Source organism: Medicago truncatula, chromosome 8, assembly GCF_003473485.1.
Source record: "Medicago truncatula cultivar Jemalong A17 chromosome 8, MtrunA17r5.0-ANR, whole genome shotgun sequence".
In the NCBI taxonomy this organism is placed as follows: domain Eukaryota; kingdom Viridiplantae; phylum Streptophyta; class Magnoliopsida; order Fabales; family Fabaceae; genus Medicago; species Medicago truncatula.
Window position 1 is genome coordinate 44,234,914 of NC_053049.1, and position 20,840 is coordinate 44,255,753.

The window sequence follows — 20,840 nt, forward strand, 5'->3', positions numbered from 1 at the left end:
ACCATAAGTTTTGCAATTTTAAGTTTTACAATTCCTAAAATAAAATGCGAATAAAATAAATAACAGAAATAAAAAGACACAAACATAAAACAACTAATTTTATTAATATATGAACAATACATTACAATAATTTTCAAGCTTTTTTAAGCTTATTACATAAGATCCTAAATCTATTTCTAATATTCTATGAATCTAATTCTAATCTCCTAAGAGCCTAACCACTGGTATGTGATGGGACATACCAGTAGTTTGCCTATTAGAGGAAAACCGAAGGAGGGGGGAAGAGGAGGGCGAGAAGAAGAAAACAATGCCCCTGAGGGAGATGGGGGATGCTCAAACTTACGCTCATACATGTCAAGCTAAGAACCACACTGACTCACATGACCTTCAGATGAACCACATTTCGTTGCAGTACGTTTCCATCCTCATTGAACGTTCATACAAACCCTGAAAGTTTTCAACGAGACCCTTATCTATGAAAGGCCAACGATGGAAAACCATGGTTGTAGAAGGAAGAAGAGGAGGAGAGGGTGGGAGAGGATAGTGTGAGAAATGGTGGGGTTTGGAAGGCTATTTATAGGGATGGGTGGGTCAAAAATGGTTGGGAGGCTATAAATGCAGTGAACAAATGCGTTTTACCACTTTTTTTTACCTGACCACCGACAAAAACGTGTGATGCTGACCACCGACCATGACTGATGCATTCCGGAATATAAAATCCGGAATGCACACCTGTTTTCTAGAATATATTTTCCGGATCAATGCGATAATGGTGGTGAACGAGAGAAAAGTTGGCACTTCCTGTAGGGCTAAGGACATTCCGGAATGTAAACTCCGGAAAGATTCAGAGTCATTATTGTGGGTTTGGACGGTTGCAACCACTAACACGTTTTCATTGACTGTATTAATGACCTAGGACTTGTTTTAGGCTATAAATAGGCTTTCATCTTCAACAAATACCTTCATTCTTCAATTCACCTCTTTTCTTCCATTTTCTTCAAATGTTTTTTAGTTTTTAGGGGTGTCGATGGTGTCATGGTCATTGTTGACCGTTCATAGGAACCCTGCAATTGCAATGCATTGCAGTTTGTGTGGGGTTCATATAACGGTCAATCGAAACCCTTGACATCAAAGAAAGACACAGAAAATTACATAACATCTGGTCCGGATTTCTGTTTGCGGAAATAACTAACAATCTGGTCCGAATTATGTAATCCGGACCAGGGGTATTTTAATAAATTTTGCAGGGCGCGCGAGGAGGCAGCAGGGTGGAAAAAGTAATAGTCTTATAAAAGTCATTCAACAAAAGATGATATTCATTCATATGAACACATGGAACCAAGTTACAAAGGCCATTGGTACCAAAGAGAAACTTCATAGTTCACCTGCCCATTCTAATCTTGAAATTTGATTTCACCACCTCCACAATCTTAGTAATAGCCTTCCAAACACAAGAGACGCCTGGAATCATGGTAGCATCTAAAATATGATCACGCTTAAGTACTTAAAGGATAAAAGGTTCGCCCACAATTAATCTGAGTCATGGATTCAATCTCAGACATGTTTGCCAAGAATTAAATCCTAGTTTTTCTATTGTGATACAATTACTTATATCATCAAAAATCAAATTTGTTTACAAATTTTTATACTTCGATTATCCAAAGCCGTGACCCAAATTACCTAATCTGGTATGCAGCACAAAAAAGAGAACAGGCACTCCAACTAGACTAGTGAACAAGTTTTGAAAGCATGCTATAGAGCAATCATGCTACGAGTTAGATTATAGTATCTAATGAATTGTGTGCCAAAATATCAAAATTTACAATGTCAAAAAAAAGAAGAAAAAAAAATAGACACCTATTTACCCAGCCTTATTTTTATGAACATTTAGGGAGGATAGACCAAGACCATGTAAAATTATCCTAATCACCTAAGAAAACTACGACAACTGTTACCAAGGTTTAAGGTCACCGACAGGGCCAGCAGTCCAATTCAAGCTTTTCTTCCCTGGTTTCAAGAATACACTCCTGTCATGTGGCAACTTCCGCGCAAGTCCATTTAGAACTTGATGGAAAGCGTCACCGGCTTGAGGAGGTTGAGGGAATAGCATTGCTTGTTTCATGGAAGGGTTAGCAAGCAATCTCTGTTTCCTTAATATAACTTCTGGTGGGATCGATGTGAGTATGGTATCCAATTTAGGAACATCCTGCTCATCAACAAACACCCCAATATCTTCCCATGGTATTGCGTCGGCAAACGGCAGAACAATATCATCTGCAATAATAACAGGGATGCAACCAAATACCACAGCTTCAACCAATCTTGGGCTCCAAGGGGCCCATCCAAGTGGACATAGACAAAAAACAGCTCGTTGCATGTCCTCGTAATATGTTGTTGGGTGCTCAGTAGAAATGTCAAATAGTGGATTGTCCTTAAAGTTCTCCCATACTGCTGCTCTTGCACCTCTGTAAAATTGAAAATCACAGCCAGTTTGAATAGTCAGAATTATTTGTCGATCCAAGTTTGTTTTGTTATAAAAACATCTATGCATGCGCCGAAATTCATGAATGCATCAGAATTTTAGAACGAACCAATTTTAGATCATCAATATTGAATATAAATATCTAATCAATCTCAACATTCTTAACCAATTTCAATAACGACACCAAATGCAATTATATAGTTACATAAATCAAAATCGTCATCTGTTGCCTTTTCAGACTAAAATGATGAGCCGGCTTTCTTATGCACACGTAATATGATGATAAACTAAAGTATAACTACTCAAGCCTCATTTGAAGTTTGAGCTTGTAATAAGAACTACCTTGCATAATATCCACCTTCAGGGTCATTTCCAACATCATAAAACAGTCCTCGGAAGTATACAAAAATAGACCTGGGAGTCTTATCAGGAATTAGGTGGGAATGCATTTTCTGTGGTGGAGCGTATGGAGGAACGGTAATTGAGCCCTCTTTCAAGCAAACGTGATTTCTCTGACCAAATGTTTGAACCAAGGTAGCACGCTGCAGCAGTGGAAGAATCCCTCTTTCAATTGCCTTCTCTTCCTGAAACAAAATAGTGTATGTTACATGACCCACGTGAGGTATTAATAGTTGAATCAGAGGTACTTCTTAAGATAGCATAAAAATGGTTTAAATAATAAAATAAAAAGTAATATACTAGATCTCGTACTTGGTAGTGAAAACATGCCCCAAAGTCATGAGGAACCACAAAGAAATGATCCGCCCCCTCTGTTCGGTTCCAATAGGGCCAGTTTGAAGAAATAAGTTGTATGGCACTCCTCATCATCCGTGGTGATTTAAAGGGTAAAGGGAGGCCATTTGGTGTCAAATCACAGGTTGTGTAGACAGGAGTATAAAACCAATCAGCCTCTTCAGGATTAAGGGTTCGGACAGCACTAGATAAGAGAAACCGGTGCATAAAGATCTCAGCAGCAAACATATGGGTGAGGCATCTTGGGTCCTTTTGCAGAATTTTCTTATTATATTTACTTGGAAGTTCATAAACAAAAACCTTCAGCCTTCCAACCGGATCATCTTCCAATACATCACCAGCGCTACCTACAATTGGTTCAATATTCATGACGAAAACCTTCAACCTTCTTAAATATTAATATTATTATAAGAAATTGCAATCCATCGTCTTCCAAAAATTCAACCATGTAGACAATTTTCAGACATTGGTAAATAAATGTAAAATTTAAATTGCAAGTTTGAATATTGATGATGAGCTAAAGAAGTAATGGAAGTTTGAAAATGAGTGAAGAAATGATGAAGTGGTGATATAAATTGATTCAGTTGCAACTAATATATAACTGGAAGGAGCTGAATAAAGTGGTGATGATCAGGACATGAATTGCATTTGTTCAACATTCATGACATAACCGTGACATGACTGGATTAGTGAGAGTTTCAACATTTATGTACATGAGATTTGAAGAGTCGTAAAAAGGAAAAGTCGGACAGCCTAACGGAGCATAATGCAGAGTATCAAGGGCAACACATGAGGAAATATCATGTATCTGACCACATAATTGCGGACATTGAATCTCACGAACACTAACAGCAGAAGGCTCTATCAAAATTGTAGTCATATTAGTATCTAACTAGCAGGATTGAATTGGCACAAACCAGTGAATTGATGCAATAAATATCCTAAATTCCTAATCAACCTCAATCCAAAGCAGATCTTAATCAAACAACTCACATTCATAATATTTAACAACAACAAATACACAACACTGTAAACCATAACATGAAAAAGTCAAACCTACATGATAAAAATTGATCACAGTCAAAATATTCAATACCCCAACTCAAATCAACATAACTAATAGAACATGGCAAACAAAAATGACCTGAAATTCTTTCAGTAGGTTGATTCCTGTGCAAATCCACAGCATCAATTGAAGAGAGAAAAGCAACAGAAAGAAACCCTAAAAAACTGAATTTCGAAATACCCATAGTTGATTGGAAGAAAAAGGTGGTGCAACTAGAAAAGAAGTAAAAGTGAGTAAAATATAAAGAAGTCAAATTTGGTCAAAGAAGAAGGTTAAGGTGTCGTAAGGGGAAGTAGTTGTATGGTGAGAGATTTATTGGAAATGGGGTTTCAAAGGAATTAGATGGAAGGAAAGGGAAATGGGTTGTTCTGAGAAGCAACAGAGACAGATTAGAAGAGTGAGGATGGAGCAACAAAGAGAGAGTAGCGAAGTTGAAAATGGAAGAGTGTGGAAGAAGAAGATGAAGATTGAAGAAGGTGAATTTTGCTGGTTTAGAGAGGTATTGTAATTGTATGAGGTTTGATAACAAGTCAATTTCACACTACCATTTACGCACCAAAATTCAACTTCCTCGCGGGCCTCTTTCTTGCCTTTCCACTTTAATTCAACTTTTTTTTTTTTCTTTCTTTAACCTCCTCGCAACATAGAAAATGAATCTGGTAATACAGAGTTCAACTGCGAAGTAAGAATGAAATTATTTCACCATTTAAGAATTGAATTATTCGTAATTGGTAAATCCTGAACGATTTGTCATTAATGAATCTCATTTAAGTTCAATTATTTCGTTAACCTTCATTTTTAACATTCATTTTTTTTCTTTCTAATTTTTAAATTCAAATCACACGATTTGTGAATTTTGATTTTTTTTAAAGAATTTAATTAATATATTACTTAGTTTGTCTCATTTTAATTGTCAATTTAGAAAGAAAAAAAAATTATATATCTCAAAATAATTGTCATTTTAGAATATAATGCAACATTTATTATATTTTTCCACTAATATATTCTTATTTATTGAATTTCACTCTATTTAACTACTCTACTAACTTAAAACCAAAAAAAAATTATTCTACTAACTACAAATAGTTTTAGTAAATTATACTAATTTTACTATTGAAATCAATTCAATTAATCATTTCTTTAAAAACCGTGCACAACTCTAAATCGAATATTAAAATAAGATTCAATAAAGTCCCTTGTTGTAATATGTTATATGAAAAAAAAAAAACGTATTCATTAGACATTTACAAATCATTTTATTTATGTTTAATGTTTTATTTATTTTATTACATGAAGGTGTTTGTGGTTTCGACAATCGTTGGTGGTAGAGACAAATATGATATTTTTATGTTATAGAGGAATATAGATATGTAGTCTGAATTGGTTAGGTAAAAAAGAATGGAGAATTTCAAGGGTTATTTTGTACTCTTGGATTAGAAGAGAAAAATTTCAAAGGTTTAGATTTTTTAAGACAGCACAAGATAATGATCATGGTTGATCAGATAATTATAATTTAATGTTAACCATTTTTTTTTTCCAGTTCTATCCGAACGTGTTTATTTGGTTTCATTATAAGGTTACAACATGCAAGAAAACAAAGAATTAATTTAACCAACCCCCCTTTAAGGAGAAATGAGATCTATTTATAGCCTAGAACCAAAGTAGAAATTATTTAATTCAAAGATTAAAAACACTTTAAACTAGTACAATTACCATTTCTCATAATGAATTGAACGACCACACTAATAAATTGAATTTGTACTTGCAAGAAGTACGATCGTTCCTACATTTGATGATATTGTTCTTGTCAAGGGCGATGTGTTTTTGTATTTGTAAAAGTGATCATCCTCTTCTCTAAAGCCAAACCTTCCTTTTATGTTGGTAGAAACCATCTTTTGCTAAAACCACCCAGAGGTTATTTCTGATAACTTCCTTGTAACCTTATGTTCGGACAACTGTTTAGGCAAAATATTTGATTTTCTGCCTCTGGCTTTCATTCTTGGCCCACGTGCGAGACAAATAACCTATCTAAGCCATCTAAGGCCCTATCTTAGAATTGGGGTATGAAACTAAATATCGCATGATGGTCCACAACTACCCAACACACGAGACTAAGACTTAGGTGAAGTGATTGATAGATGCATTCATGTACGTAGAAGGTATGGATCTATATTTTGTACAATGATCTAAGATCAGAGATGAAAAAAAAAATGATGAAGAAAAAGAAAAGAAGTTCAACGACGTTATATCAATTTAATCCACATGCTTTAGTTACATAAAATTAATTAAAATTACAATTGACTTTCTTAAAAGTTTAAAGTAGTTATATCAATAGAAGTACTTTTTTAAAATGTGCATGAAATTATAGTGACTAAAAACTTATTTAACCCGTGGTCGAAAAAAAAGAAACTTATTGAACCCTAATTTTTGTTTATCATAAAAGATCTCACACTATAAATTGGTTTAGACCTCTAAATTTGTTGGATCAATCCTAAACCAAATGTAGAAAAATTCAACCGGTCATTAAGCCTCATTAAACTGGTGGAGATACCGACTTTATTAGTTTGGCTAGTCTGTAAAAAAAACAAACAACATAGATCAATATCGCAGACCATTTGGATATGAGACCTTTTTTTAAAGGAAGATATGAGAGACTAAAAATATTTTAACCTAATAAGAAATATTATATGAGACGAGTGTTTTTTTTACGCAATATATATGACACAAATACCTTTTAAAAAAATATACGAGACGAGTGTTTTATGAGAAAGATTAGTTTAAAAAAAAAGTGACCAAATACTAATAAGAATTTGTCCATAGCAAATAATTTTTTAAAGTTTTTTTTTTTTAACAAATCAAAATGATATTAGTTATAACCACCTTTCGATGTTTCCATCCGCATAAGGTGTGTAAAAAGGAAGAACACCGACAATATTTACATAGTTGAGTAAGTCATGTGCTCCACACAAATTAAATGTCCAAATCTGGTGCAATAAGTTCAGTCCGAAACTTTGTGTGAAGACATTGATGAACTATGGCTGAGGATATGAGAATGGACACATGTAGGTGGATGACCACAATGACCAAATAAAATTTAATAGTATTCGGTTTCTTTAACCACCAGATGAAGACCAGTCGCTAATTGTGAATATTGACTATCTAATCAAGGCCACAAATTTTATCAACTAATTTTTTTTATAGTACTCTTTCTGTTTCTTTTTGAAGTGTCTGTTTTAAAAAATGATTACAGTTGTGTTGATTTTATTGATAAACTATTTTTTTCAAATTAATAAACTAGTAGTTTTTAAGTCTCTCATATAATATTTATAATGAGGTAAATAAAAGTGCTTTGGACAATTTAACATTGAAGTGCTAGGTCCAAAAATGATCATGATATCAAACAAGATTACTTATATTAGACATGGCAACAAAACCAGCCTCCGTCAGACCCGGTTACCCCCGCCCCAAATTTAATGGGGAAAAGTCGATTTAACTGGGGGCGGGTGTGGAGGAAATCTGAATTTTAGTACGGGGGTGGGGGATACTTACATCCGTCCCACACCCACCGTTGCCCCGCATCCGCTTTTTGAAATTTACTTTATTAAATTTTATAATCTTATTTTCATAAGCACGAACCTATTTTAATATATTATTACTCTTTAGAAACATATTTATTATAATTATTTTGCTCTTTTGAAAAAAGTTTATTAGATATTTAATTATTAATATAATTATTGTTTTTTGTTGCTATGAAAAAAATAAAAATAAAAATATGCATTTTGTAAATATTTTCTAAAAAATAGAGTTTTCGTGGGTGGGGGTGGAGGCGGAGTTGGGTGTTCAATTTTTAATCCCAATAAGATTTAGGGACGGGGGCGAGGGCGAGGGCGAGTGCATAGAAGCGGCGGCAGGGACGGGGATGCTTAAACTCGATCCGCCCGTTGCCCTGTCTAACTTACACACATTTTTTTCTTATGTTTTTGAGTTCAAGCCTAATTTTTTTGATAAATATTTCATCGACAATATTATAAATCAAGTAATCAATCAATTTGTCGTAAAACAAAACCAAATAACACACACATAACCCCTAGTTTTGAGAATGGTGAATTTAGACTTAACAACTTAACAACATTAAACATTCATATAAACACTTTTTAATTGAGTTTGATGAAAATAAGATAATGGTGCAGATGTTTTTATCAGTTAAAAAACTAATTTATAACCAAAAAAAAAAAAGTTAAAGTACTAACTTATATTCATCTTGGATTGATTTTATATGTATATGTGGTGTTTAGTGTTATGGAGCGGTGCTATTTGTTTTTTTGTTGAAAAGAGCGGTGCTATTTATATCATGATTAGGTTTTTTTTTTTTTTTTTAAGGATATCATGATTAGGGTTGTTTTCAAATTCATTTGTAACATGTACTTGGTCTTTTTTTATCCTTAACACTCTTTGTACCATGATAGATAACATCATATTAATATTAAGGTTTTTTTTATTTTATTTTTTATATCACAACTTCTTCGGTTTCTAAGAAAAATAATTGGAAATATTTATTTCTCATTATTTTCTGTTTGAAACCGATAAAGAAAAATCTGTCAAAAAGAAGTACTTGTATAGTTGTATTTGGCTGACATGGCCATATGTCCATACCCCTAAACCCTATGGTCTATGGATAATGACCGAAAAATCGTATTCAATATTTATAGCCCAAAAACGGAACAGAACGATCCCAAAATAAGCATAGAGTTCATTTTTACCATTTGTCGTTAACTGCAGAGTTGGCTCTGAAAATGAAAGATAGTATCAAATTAGGTAGTTCAGCACACATTACATCGGTACAAGCATTTGATTTGAAACATAATTATCTTTCTATATATATGTACTATCGAGCTGGAATACATACATAGCAGTACTAGAAAAGAAGCTTCACTTTGATCAAGAGGACAAAGACGAAGAAAAGGGTCAACTGAAAATGGAAGCAGTGAAGGGTTGTCATAAGGAATTAGAAGCAAAAGCACAAGTAGTTGCAAATGATGTTGTCACAGAAACTGAACTAACCAAAATCCGTCTTGTGAGAGCCTTTGTTGAAACACAAGATCCATCTTCTAAGGTACTTCTTATCATACATAACCAACGTCTATAATATTACAAAAAATTGCTTCATATGGTTTGGTTTGGTATCCTCACCTATATTCACATGTTTCATACTTCATAATAAAGTAAATATAAAATTCATCTCGACAAATATCATGAAACCTAGTTGTTTTTAGTAGATAGATTAAATGACAATAATCATTTAAAATTCATTTGAACTCGAATCGTGATGTTCAACCTAACAATTTTGACATTATTCTAATTGACTTAAGACAAGTTGACAATATCCTTAATCTTTAAGGATATTAAATGCTAGTCTGATTTTTTTTTTTTAAGGAAGTCTGAATATTCTTTTAAAATTAATTGAAGTGTACTACCTAAGACAAGTTGACAATATCCTTGATCTTTAAGGATATTATCTGTGTTCCACCACCAAGAACTTCTCCCCCACAATGTTAAACATAAATAACATACCATCGTTGAATTTTCGGGAGGAGCCAGCACCGGTCGATCGACACATTTGAGAAGGAACAACCATACAAGTGAGAATGATACTGTATCTTCATCCAAAAATTTCATGCTTAAGTATTAGTTTTTTTCTTCCGCTTATTAATTAATAAACCTCTGTTGTTTTATCCCATGTTTGAATTTAACTGACACTAAATACATCATAATATTGTCTCCCTCAACTATGACGAAATTCTAACCCGTGCTTGGCACGGGTGTCCATACTAGTTATTCTAATTGACCTAAGACAAGTTGACAATATCCTTGATCTTTAAGGATATTAAATGTTAGTCTGATTTTTTTTTTAAGGAAGTCTGAATATTCTTTTAAAATTAAATTTTTAAAATTAATTTGACCTATATTCATTTTAAAATAAATAAATAAATTGATATACATTTTACATGTCTATAAGGTCCAACTCAACTAACTAGCAAAGCTAACATTGTTGATATGAACTCCTTTATCCGAGTTTGACTTCGGGACCTTGCAATAGTGTGAGGTTTAAATGATATTTATCACTTTATCTACTATCGGAAAAAACCAACGACCGAAAAGTGATATTTTACATTCTTAATTAGGATTTTTTTTCGACAGAACATTTTTAATTAGGAGTTATATACGGTTTTGTATTTTTTTGGGAAACCGATTTATATGTTTGCTCTTTTTTATTTTTATTTTTCCGATTTATATATTTGCTCTATCTATATATCTAACAAGTGAAGTATGTACGGTAAATGAATGAAAAAGTACGGAGTCAAATTATATAAATACCAAGGGAAAGAAAAATGAAAATGTAGGAAAGTTTATTTTTTTTAATGAAATTGAACAAATAACAAAGTTTATGTCAGAAAGTTTTTGTTAAAGGTATGTACTAGCCTTATCTTAGTCAATTAATATTTTCTTATACTCTTATTTCAAAAGTTGAATATTAAGTCCCCTAAAAAAAGTTGAGTATTAAGTGGTGGAATATGCAATCCCTCTTGATAGTTTACCACAAATAGTCATCTATATAGTCGTGGTTTTTAAATCCTTTAAAAATTCTTATAGAATGAATTGAGATACAATAAAGTGACATAATTTACCACAAATAGTTCATCACATCATTTACTACTGAAACAAATTCCTGATGGTATAATTTGTTTGTATGTGAAGAAGAGAAAACGAGGTAATATAAAAAAGAACGAAACTTTTGTAAAAAAAGAACAAAATTTACTAAATTGATAAATAAAAGAAAAAAGAGTGCGAAAATTGTCATTTTTTACTCATTTGGAGTAATAATGATCTGATGATATTGTTGTGAATCATGGAATCATAGGACAAAGATCATAGATGTAAACATGATAGAGAACAAATATGTATTGATGAGGTAAAAACTCATAAAAAAATTCTTATTGAATGAATATTAATTGATAAAAAATAAATTAAGATACAATGAAGTGACATATTTATATTTTATAGTCCTCTAACTAGAGTGGTAATTAACCTTAAAAAAAAAAAAAAAAAACTAAACAAACCACCTAACTACAGTGGTTAACTAACTATAACTACTTAACTAATTTTAACTACCTTAACTAACTTCCAACTATTTTAACAAATGACATTTAATTTTTTTTTCATTATTTATGAAACAGACTTATTTTTGAATTCATGATCGATAAGTCATAAGCGGTGTCCTACCAAGTACTACAGCAGCATATGAAGCTGCTAACTGAGATACTGCCATAATGGGAATTAATTGTTGAGGGTATACAGTGATGCTGAGATTTGATATTATTCTGAAGAAAAAAATTATATCTAGCGATTTTTTTTTTCTTACAGAAATTTATACCTAGTGATATTAAACTCCATTTTATTTAAAAAAAGTTCAGATAAATAAATTTCATTTACCAAAGTATTTTTCATAGTAATTGGAGGCTGTAATTCATTGGTATTTCAAAATGACAAATAGTATGAAACCGATAAAATAAATATGTGTAACGTGACACTTAGGTTTTGTTTGGAAGTTTTGAGAAAAGGGGAGAGAGCGCTTTGGAAGATAGAGGAAAATGAAAAAATCTTTCACTTTTTTTTAAAAAAAGTATATTTTCACATAAACCCACCAAAATCCTCTTCCAATATAAGTTTGTTTAGCTGTCTGGGATTGAAGAATAGTAAATAAAGCACACACAACACAACTACACAGGGGCGGTTCCTTTCATGTTGGAGGGGTAGCTTTGGCTACCTTTTTTTTTTTTTTTTAATTGGTCGGTATGTATTTATATCCGATTACTCTAAATAAAAAATATTGAACTACTCTAAACAAGTTCAGTTGTCAAAAATAAGGATCAATATGAAAGTAAAAATATTACTATATGATTGATAGATTTAGGCCTCGTTTGGATTAACAACTTATATAGATGCTTATAGCATTAGAGCTTATAATATTAGAGCTTATATCATAAGCTCTTATACTTGATAAGCTATTTATGTTTGGATATGTACACTAAAAAGTACTTACATAAATTGAAGTGTTTGGATGTGACATTACATAAGCAATTATCGAAATATTAAATATTTTTAATTTAAAAAAAAAAATCAAAGAATCGAACCACAATTATCAAGATTTATTTTGATAAAATTAATCAAGATGTAAAAAAACAATATTATAATATATTAATTATAATTATATATATAGTATCATCAATATTCGTCCTTAAAAAAAATCAAAGTTACCTAATTGTATGTCTTTGAGAAATCATATCATATATAAAATGAAAAAATCCTCGAAGGTTCTATCCCTGAAAATGCTAGGGGGTGTTCGGAAATGGTTGAAGTAGTTGAATAGGAGGATCACTATGACTATAGCTCTTGGTAAATTTACCAAAGATGAAAATGATTTATTTGATATTATGGATGACTGGTTACGAAGGGACCGTTTTGTTTTTGTGGGTTGGTCCGGTCTATTGCTCTTTCCTTGCGCCTATTTTGCCGTGGGGGGTTGGTTCACAGGTACCACCTTTGTAACTTCATGGTATACTCATGGATTGGCAAGTTCCTATTTAGAAGGTTGTAACTTCTTAACTGCGGCAGTCTCTACTCCTGCTAATAGTTTAGCACACTCTTTGTTGTTACTATGGGGTCCTGAAGCACAGGGAGATTTTACCCGTTGGTGTCAATTGGGTGGTCTGTGGACTTTTGTTGCTCTCCACGGTGCTTTCGGATTAATAGGTTTTATGTTACGTCAATAAACACTCTTCATAAATAAACTTGAGAAATTATGATTGTAAACTTATCATATATATAAATATTAGTGTACAATTTGTTACCAAAAAAAGACAAGTTAAGTTTATTTTTTTTATTCAGTTTTATTTTCTTACGTCACAAAAAAAATAATAATAATCTTCCTTAAAACAAAAAAAGAAATCTTAGTTACGTGTGTTACTTTAGTAACATAAAGATATAACAATTTTGTTACTCATGCACCGCTAAAGATAACTAACATTATAATTAAAATATATGTTTTTTTTTTTTCTAAAAAAAATTAAAAAAAAAATATATATGTTTTGAAAAAGTGGATCCAGGGAGAATCAAAGGAAGTTACATAAATTCATAAGCTCCTTGTTAAGCCGGAGGGTAAGCTGAAAATTTAAGCTTATTAAAATATGACATAAGCAGCTTATGAAACTATGATAAGCTATTTTTATTTATTTACCCAAACACTTTTAAAAAGGCTTATGGGAGTAGATAAACCCACATAAGCTCAAAATAAGCCAATCCAAACGGGGCCTTATTTATATTGGTTTGATACTTCCAAATTCAATAACAATTATAGAAAACTTTTTCAACAATAAAAATTATCAAGATAATAGTCATAAACAAATTAAATGGACAATGAATTTATTGCAAATAATCTATTAGTTTACATTGAAAATATATTATTAATCTACCTAGTAAACACTCAATTATGGAAAAAAATTGGCTTTAATTTACATTTCATATAAGTAAATTATTGTGATTTTTGTCGTGTATTGGTTAATTTACAGATTAAATTTGTCTTTAGTCTTTACAATACTTGCAATTTTTAAGTTAAGTTCATAAGATTTTGTTTAATTTTAGTCCTTAATTTTTTTGTTATAGAAATAAATGCAAGATTAAAAACATTTTTTTATGAAATTTTAAAAAATCGAGACAAAAATGACATAAAATGTTTGTAAGGACTAAACCTTAAAAATTATAATCTATGAGACTAAAAACATACTTTAATTTTTTATTTTTTTTATAGTTGGTCCCTACGTAAACTTTTTGCTAGCTTCGCCGCTGCAACTGCATCTAAGTTTTGTCTGTGTCATTATTTCTCCATCCTTAGCACCACTAATCTTTGGCAGTCGTGTGATTTTTTTTATAAGTTCAGCCATGTGAAATTTAATTTGTGAGCTATGCCTATGACATATATTTTTGTGAGGTCAAGTAGAAGTTATGCTTAAATTTGTTGGCATTAGTAAACAGTAAGAGGAAATATTTTACTCTTGGTTGCAGGAGGAAGATGATTTGATGATTAGAAGATTCTTACGAGCTCGTGATTTAGATGTGGAAAAGGCTTCAGCAATGTTCCTAAAGTACTTGAAATGGAGACATTCATTTGTTCCAAATGGTTCCATATCTCTATCACAGGTTCATAGTCAAATTGCAGACGACAAGGCCTTCGCCCAAGGACGGGACAAGATTGGTCGACCTATACTTATTGCCTTCGGTGGAAAACATTATCAAAAGAAAGATGGTCTAGATGAATTCAAACGTATGTATGGTTTGTGATAAGCTAGACTAGATATGATTATTTGTTTCCACTACTCATTAACAATTTTGTTTGTGATATACAGGTTTTGTAGTTTATATTCTTGATAAACTATGTGCAAGGTAATTAATTCCTTATTCCAGTACAATAAAACTGTTAAATCGGTTAGAATATTAATTAGTAACATATATCATATCATTTGATGTATCAGCATGCCAGCTGGACAAGAGAAATTCGTTGGTATAGCAGAACTCAAGGGATGGGGTTACTCAAATAGTGATGTGCGTGGATACATTGGTGCCCTCTCCATTTTGCAGGTATATTGTTATAGATATAGCATTGTGATTATTAGATCCTAATTAAATATATTAAGGACACTCGTTAGCATTACTTGATCGTTGATTTCTTGGATGCAGGATTACTACCCTGAAAGATTGGGAAAGTTGTTAATTCTCCACGCACCATACATTTTTATGAAAGTGTGGAAAATAATTTACCCGTTCATTGACAACAAAACCAAGAAGAAGGTGACGTTTTAAACCAAATTAAATTATATATATCAGTTTATGTTTGAGTTGTTGAGGGAAAATGAAAATACACATGAAGTTGAATTGGATCTCTTTGCCTTTGCAGATAGTATTTGTGGAGAACAATAAGCTAAAATCAACACTTCTAGAAGACATAGATGAAAGTCAACTCCCTGAGATATATGGTGGCAAACTGCAATTAGTCCCCATCCAGAATATCTAATTAAACTTATCAACACCGGGAAATTAATGAGACTATAAGAAAAAATAATTCAAATTTTATTTTATTTTTGTTTGCCTTTCTTTGACTATTTTCTTTTACTCATATATATATATATATATATATATATATATATATGGTGTTACAAATAAATAACTGATAGTTCAGCTGTATTTACAGTAACAATCAGTCATGGAATTATATTCTTCTTTGCAATCTCGGTCAATATAATGAGAATAAAATAGTCAAGTTCATTACTAGTTGTTTTTAATTTTTACTTTATATATGCTACTTGTTAATTGATTTCTTGGTGTATATAATCTATAATTGAATGATGTTTGAAGCTTTCCCTAGATGTCTTACTTCATCTATTCAGTCATAAATGTTGAATGATGTGCGAGTGTGGTCAATAAGATTTATATAATCTCAGGGTACTCCCTATTTGATGAGACTCATTCTTGAATAAGATTTAAATAGAAATTTATTCAATGATAAAAAAAATGTATTCATTTTCATTGGATTTAATTTCCATGTTCGGTGTATAATCTAGAACTATAAATTTTGCCCTCTCAGCTACAAGAGAACAGAAACTTTAATTTGTGCAATAACTTTTTTCAGACGTAACTAACCAAAGAAATGAAATTTTGGGGGTGTATATTCATTACATACTAACATGCAATTTTTTTTTCCCTCCTTAAAAGTTAAAACTCCTTGTTTTGCTTCCTAACAAGTAACTGGAAATAAGTTGTTTTTTAGTTATTATTAAACCGATACAAAAATTTGTCAAAATAAAGAACTTTGACATGGTCATGTGTCTTTACCCCAAACCATGCATAATGACCAAAAAATCCTTATTGAGTGTATTTATAGCCCTAACTAGAAATATAGAGTTCATTTACTAGTAATTTGTCGTTAACATCGACTTGGCTCCGAAAATGAAAGATAAATAAATATCAAATCAGGTAGTTCAACACACATTACATTTGTGGGCCTTGAGTGTCACCGAACTGGTACAAGCATTTAATTTTGCAACATAATTATCTTTGCGTATATACATGTACGATCGAGCTGGAAAATAATACAAGTCCTAAAACAGAAACTTCACATTAATATCGGTGACATAGAAGAAGCAAAAAAATGGAAGAAGCGGTGAAGGGTTGCAAGAAAGATTTAGGGTATGCTGCAAATGATGCTGTTACAGAAACTGAACTAACCAAAATCCGTCTTGTGCGACCCTTTGTTGAAACACAAGATCCATCTTCTAAGGTACTACTACCTAACCTCTTCATACATAATTTACGTGTATTTTTTCACAAATTTTTGTATCATATGGTAATGGTTTGGTATTCTCCTCACCTGCATTTCACATGTTTCATACATACATTAACTAAACCTAGTTGTCCAACTGAGAAATAAATTTTTCTGATCTTTAAGGATATCAAATGCAAGTCAAATTATCCATTTAAAAAGTTATTTTTAAAAGATATTTTGACCTATATATGTTCAAGTTTTTATTTTATTTTTTAAATTAAAGTGATATTTTACATTTTTAGGAATTAAATAAATTTTTGTTCTTTTTTGGAAAGCAATTTATAATATATTTACTTTTTTTTTCCTTCCACAAGTTCACTAAAGTAATCATGCTTGAATACATTTGTTCTATCTAATAAATAGTTATCTTAATATTTTCCGACAAATAATCAACCGTGACAGTCGTGTTTGTCAATCCTCTATGATGAATTCATTGTTTACTAATACTAATTCAAACAAAATCTGATAGTTTGTTTGTATGTGAAAAGAAAACGAGAAGACAATGAATGGACAGAAAAAATAAAGAGAGAAAGAAGATAAAATCTAAATTTGATAAATCAAATAAATAAGAGTGTGAAATAGAAAATAGAAGAGACGGTTTTCTAAAAGTCATTTGGTTGAAAATTAGCTCTTCAATTTTGATGATTTGAGTTCGAAATTGACACAACAAATAAAAGAGGAGTCGGATAAAAAAAAGTGTGAAATATTACTTTTTTCTTATTCATTTTGAGTAAAAATTGATCAAATAAACATATATATTGTATAAATTATTTCATGAGATGAATAATTTATTTATTTTTTCAATGTACCATTAAGTAAGTACAATAACTTGATGCTCTAAAAAAAAGGTACAAAAACTTGATAATAATATATATACACTATTTATTTGAACTGAAAATTAAATAAAAAATGTATATTAAAAAAATATACTTCATATAATTGTTCATATTTTCTACATTATATTATACTTTTTTAATATGACAGTCAATATCTATACATACAAATAAATGAGATGTCAAATTTTGATGTAACATTTTTTTTTATTATAAATTTTATATATCATTTATACTATTTTTATTTGTCTTCGTTTTTACAACCTAATTATTTGTTTGCGACTTGTGGGGACATTTTACTTAGAATCTTAAATTCGATCCCTAGTCAGCACACTTCATCCACCCCGTACGTGTTTATTTGAGTAAGTGTTGGTCACTTGATCAATAGTAAAATAAATAAAAAATTAAACTATTTTATTTTATTTATAATATTATCCTTATTTATTAAATAAATAATTGATTTTCTAAGATACCATATATATATATATATATATATATATATATATATATAATGCAAATTGTACAAATTTTAAAACAAATTTATCGTTTTAAATTTTTTAACATGTGCAAATTTGCATAGAAAAAACCTAAAGTTAATACCACACTTTTTAGTAAAGTTTTTTCTTTCAATTATATTCTTTATTTAAAAAATATTGTATTTATATTTATCTTTTTAATCAATCAAATAACAGATTTTTTACATAATCATATAATTTTTATTTATTTTATCGTATAAAGTTGAAAAATGGTACATTAAATGCTGATATGTACAGTACTTGGGGGTTGGTTTTGCTTATTGGATAATTTGTAGTAGTTGTTGCCTTTTGGCTGTGGCTTTGAATATTTCATTTTTTGATAGAAGCTGTGGCTTTGATTGATTTTGTGAATGGCACTCTACCAACTTACAAAGTATTACCATTATGAAGCTGCTATCTGACACAGTGTCATAATGAGAATTAATTTCTGAGAATATACTGTGCCGCAGCAGATGCTGGAATTTACTAGTATTTTTCTGAAAAAATTATATCTGGTGTGGTGATGATATTTATAATTCTCTTCTCATATTAAATGTTGTTTTAGGTTATGTACACTTAAATTTCATCTTCTACTATTTTTTTGGGTTACCATAGTTAATAAAGTATTTAGATGGATCGACTGTCATTGACATATATACTTGGTGTGTGGCAAAGTAGAAGTTATACTTAATTTTACTCTTGGTTGCAGGAAGAAGATGATTTGATGATCAGAAGATTTCTACGTGCTCGTGATTTAGATGTGGAGAAGGCTTCAGCAATGTTCCTAAAGTACTTGAAATGGAGACATTCATTTGTTCCAAATGGTTCCATATCTCTATCACAGGTTCCAAATCAAATTGCACAAGACAAGGCCTTCGCCCAAGGACATGACAAGATTGGTCGACCTATACTTCTTGTCTTTGGTGGAAGGCATTTTCAAAAGAAAGATGGTCTAGATGAATTCAAACGTATGTTTTTACTTATCAAGTACATAAACATTGAAGATATTTCCTATCCCTATATCTTATTAACATTAAATTGAATTCACATGCCAACAGAAGTTGGCACAATTGGTTAAGAATATTTATTTGGACTTCCACTGCCCTATAGTTGAGAGTTCAAATCCCCCAAAATGGCCAAAATCTCTCGGCATTTCTGCTCGAGGAGATCCCTTGGCATTAAGAGACTAGTTGCAATTTATTGATTGTCAAAAAGATAATCATGTAATGTTTAATTCCTGTTGCTACTATGTATATATATGGTATGCTAGATATGATTATTTGTATCCACTCATTAACAAGTTTGTCAACTGCAAGCAATTTTCTTTGTGATACAGGGTTTGCAGTTTATATTCTTGATAAACTATGTGCAAGGTAATTAATTCCTTATTCCAGTACAATAAAACTAAAACTGTGAAATCGGTTAGAATATTGATTAGTAACATATCATTTGATGTATCAGCATGCCCCCTGGGGAAGAAAAATTTGTTGGTATAGCAGAACTCAAGGGATGGGGTTACTCAAATAGTGATTTGCGTGGATACATTGGTGCTCTCTCCATTTTGCAGGTATATCGTTATAGCATTATGTTTGTGTGTGAATTGTGAAGTAGTTGGAAGCTTCATATATAGCACTCAGATCTTATGGTTCTTAATTTCTTGGATGCAGGATTACTACCCTGAAAGATTGGGGAAGTTGTTTATTCTCCATGCACCGTACATTTTTATGAAAGTGTGGAAAATAGTTTACCCGTTCATTGACAACAAAACTAAGAAGAAGGTGATTTTTTTAAATTAAATGATATACATCTCAGTGCATGGTATTGCTATATATCAGTTTATGTTTGAGATGTTGAGGGAAAATACTTATAAAGTTGAGTTCGATCTCCTTGCAGATAGTATTTGTGGAAAACAACAAGCTGAAATCAACACTTTTAGAAGATATAGACGAAAGTCAACTCCCGGAGATATACGGTGGCAAACTGCAATTAGTCCCCATCCAGGATAGCTATTAAACTAATCAGCACTGGCAAATTATGGGAACTAAAAAAATAATTCGAAATTTTATCTGTTTACATTTCTTCGACTATTTTCTTTTACTCAAATTATGATGTTGTATCTGGTGTCAAGTAAATAAAAAGATTGGAGTTCTATTAGACTGATAGTTCTGTGGTATTTCCATATTAACCATTGATGTTAATCAGTCTTGGAATTCATCTTTGCAATCTCAGTCGATACATTATCTTACAGATGATGAGAATAAAATAGTCAAGTTCATTACTTTGTTCTTAATTTCTACTCTCTGCTACTGGTAATAATTGATTTCTTGGGTGTATATAAGCTACAATTGAATGATGTTTGTAGCTTTCGCTTGATTTCTGTTGGAACATTGATGTGATGTTGGATGAAAAATTGAAAGATTAAACACCAAGTAATTATACTTTGATCTTATGTTGTGTGAATTGAAAAAATAGAGTGTGGGGGTCCCGCATAAAATAGAACACACACATTAGTAGTGTTTAAATTGTGGTATTTAATTTTAAATACTTGATAGTGATAAAAATAATAGTAATTATTATTTTATAAGAGAATATCACTTTCCATAAATTTAGCTTATGGTGGTTGTGATAAGAATAATAATTTAATTATTATTATATTTCCTTCATTCAAATCCAATAGTTTGTTTCCTCCACTTTTGTGGATTTGTTTCTTTTGATCCTATCCACAAGTGTTGTTGAACTGATTAATGGATAAACTCCA

The 20,840-nt window shown here is 31.1% G+C and overlaps 3 protein-coding genes across 3 annotated transcripts; 2 read left to right on the top strand and 1 right to left on the bottom strand.

Annotated features, from left to right (window-relative positions):
- Window positions 1-1,739: 1,739 nt before the first annotated feature.
- On the bottom strand, window positions 1,740-4,873 carry LOC25501977 (probable beta-1,4-xylosyltransferase IRX10L). The gene is made up of 4 exons (XM_013591485.3): window positions 4,380-4,873; window positions 3,194-3,582; window positions 2,825-3,066; window positions 1,740-2,465 (listed from the first exon to the last, which is right to left on the bottom strand). The coding sequence occupies exons 1-4, from the start codon at window positions 4,483-4,485 to the stop codon at window positions 1,952-1,954; spliced, it is 1,251 nt and encodes a 416-aa protein (XP_013446939.1). The 5' UTR covers window positions 4,486-4,873; the 3' UTR covers window positions 1,740-1,951.
- Window positions 4,874-9,176: 4,303 nt separating this feature from the next.
- LOC25501978 (phosphatidylinositol transfer protein 3) lies at window positions 9,177-15,533 on the top strand. Its single transcript, XM_024771682.2, has 6 exons — window positions 9,177-9,414; window positions 14,421-14,679; window positions 14,762-14,798; window positions 14,888-14,993; window positions 15,093-15,203; window positions 15,310-15,533. The coding sequence occupies exons 1-6, from the start codon at window positions 9,277-9,279 to the stop codon at window positions 15,424-15,426; spliced, it is 768 nt and encodes a 255-aa protein (XP_024627450.2). The 5' UTR covers window positions 9,177-9,276; the 3' UTR covers window positions 15,427-15,533.
- Window positions 15,534-16,347: 814 nt separating this feature from the next.
- Window positions 16,348-20,372, top strand: LOC25501979 (phosphatidylinositol transfer protein 3). The gene is made up of 6 exons (XM_013591487.3): window positions 16,348-16,689; window positions 18,792-19,050; window positions 19,419-19,455; window positions 19,544-19,649; window positions 19,750-19,860; window positions 19,976-20,372. Exons 1-6 carry the CDS (start codon window positions 16,561-16,563, stop codon window positions 20,093-20,095), a joined length of 762 nt encoding a protein of 253 aa, XP_013446941.1. The 5' UTR covers window positions 16,348-16,560; the 3' UTR covers window positions 20,096-20,372.
- The last annotated feature ends 468 nt before the right edge of the window (window positions 20,373-20,840 follow it).

Excerpts from the sequence above, each read along its gene's own strand:
- LOC25501977 (XM_013591485.3), bottom strand. The coding sequence starts at position 4,485 with ATGGGTATTTCGAAATTCAGTTTTTTAGGGTTTCTTTCTGTTGCTTTT. Across the intron at positions 3,583-4,379 it reads ACCTACTGAAAGAATTTCAG|GTAGCGCTGGTGATGTATTG; the intron begins GTCATTTTTGTT and ends AACCAATTGTAG. Across the intron at positions 2,466-2,824 it reads GAAGGTGGATATTATGCAAG|AGGTGCAAGAGCAGCAGTAT; the intron begins GTAGTTCTTATT and ends TCAATTTTACAG.
- LOC25501978 (XM_024771682.2), top strand. The coding sequence starts at position 9,277 with ATGGAAGCAGTGAAGGGTTGTCATAAGGAATTAGAAGCAAAAGCACAA. Across the intron at positions 9,415-14,420 it reads CACAAGATCCATCTTCTAAG|GAGGAAGATGATTTGATGAT; the intron begins GTACTTCTTATC and ends TCTTGGTTGCAG. Across the intron at positions 14,994-15,092 it reads GTGCCCTCTCCATTTTGCAG|GATTACTACCCTGAAAGATT; the intron begins GTATATTGTTAT and ends TCTTGGATGCAG.
- LOC25501979 (XM_013591487.3), top strand. The coding sequence starts at position 16,561 with ATGGAAGAAGCGGTGAAGGGTTGCAAGAAAGATTTAGGGTATGCTGCA. Across the intron at positions 16,690-18,791 it reads CACAAGATCCATCTTCTAAG|GAAGAAGATGATTTGATGAT; the intron begins GTACTACTACCT and ends TCTTGGTTGCAG. Across the intron at positions 19,650-19,749 it reads GTGCTCTCTCCATTTTGCAG|GATTACTACCCTGAAAGATT; the intron begins GTATATCGTTAT and ends TCTTGGATGCAG.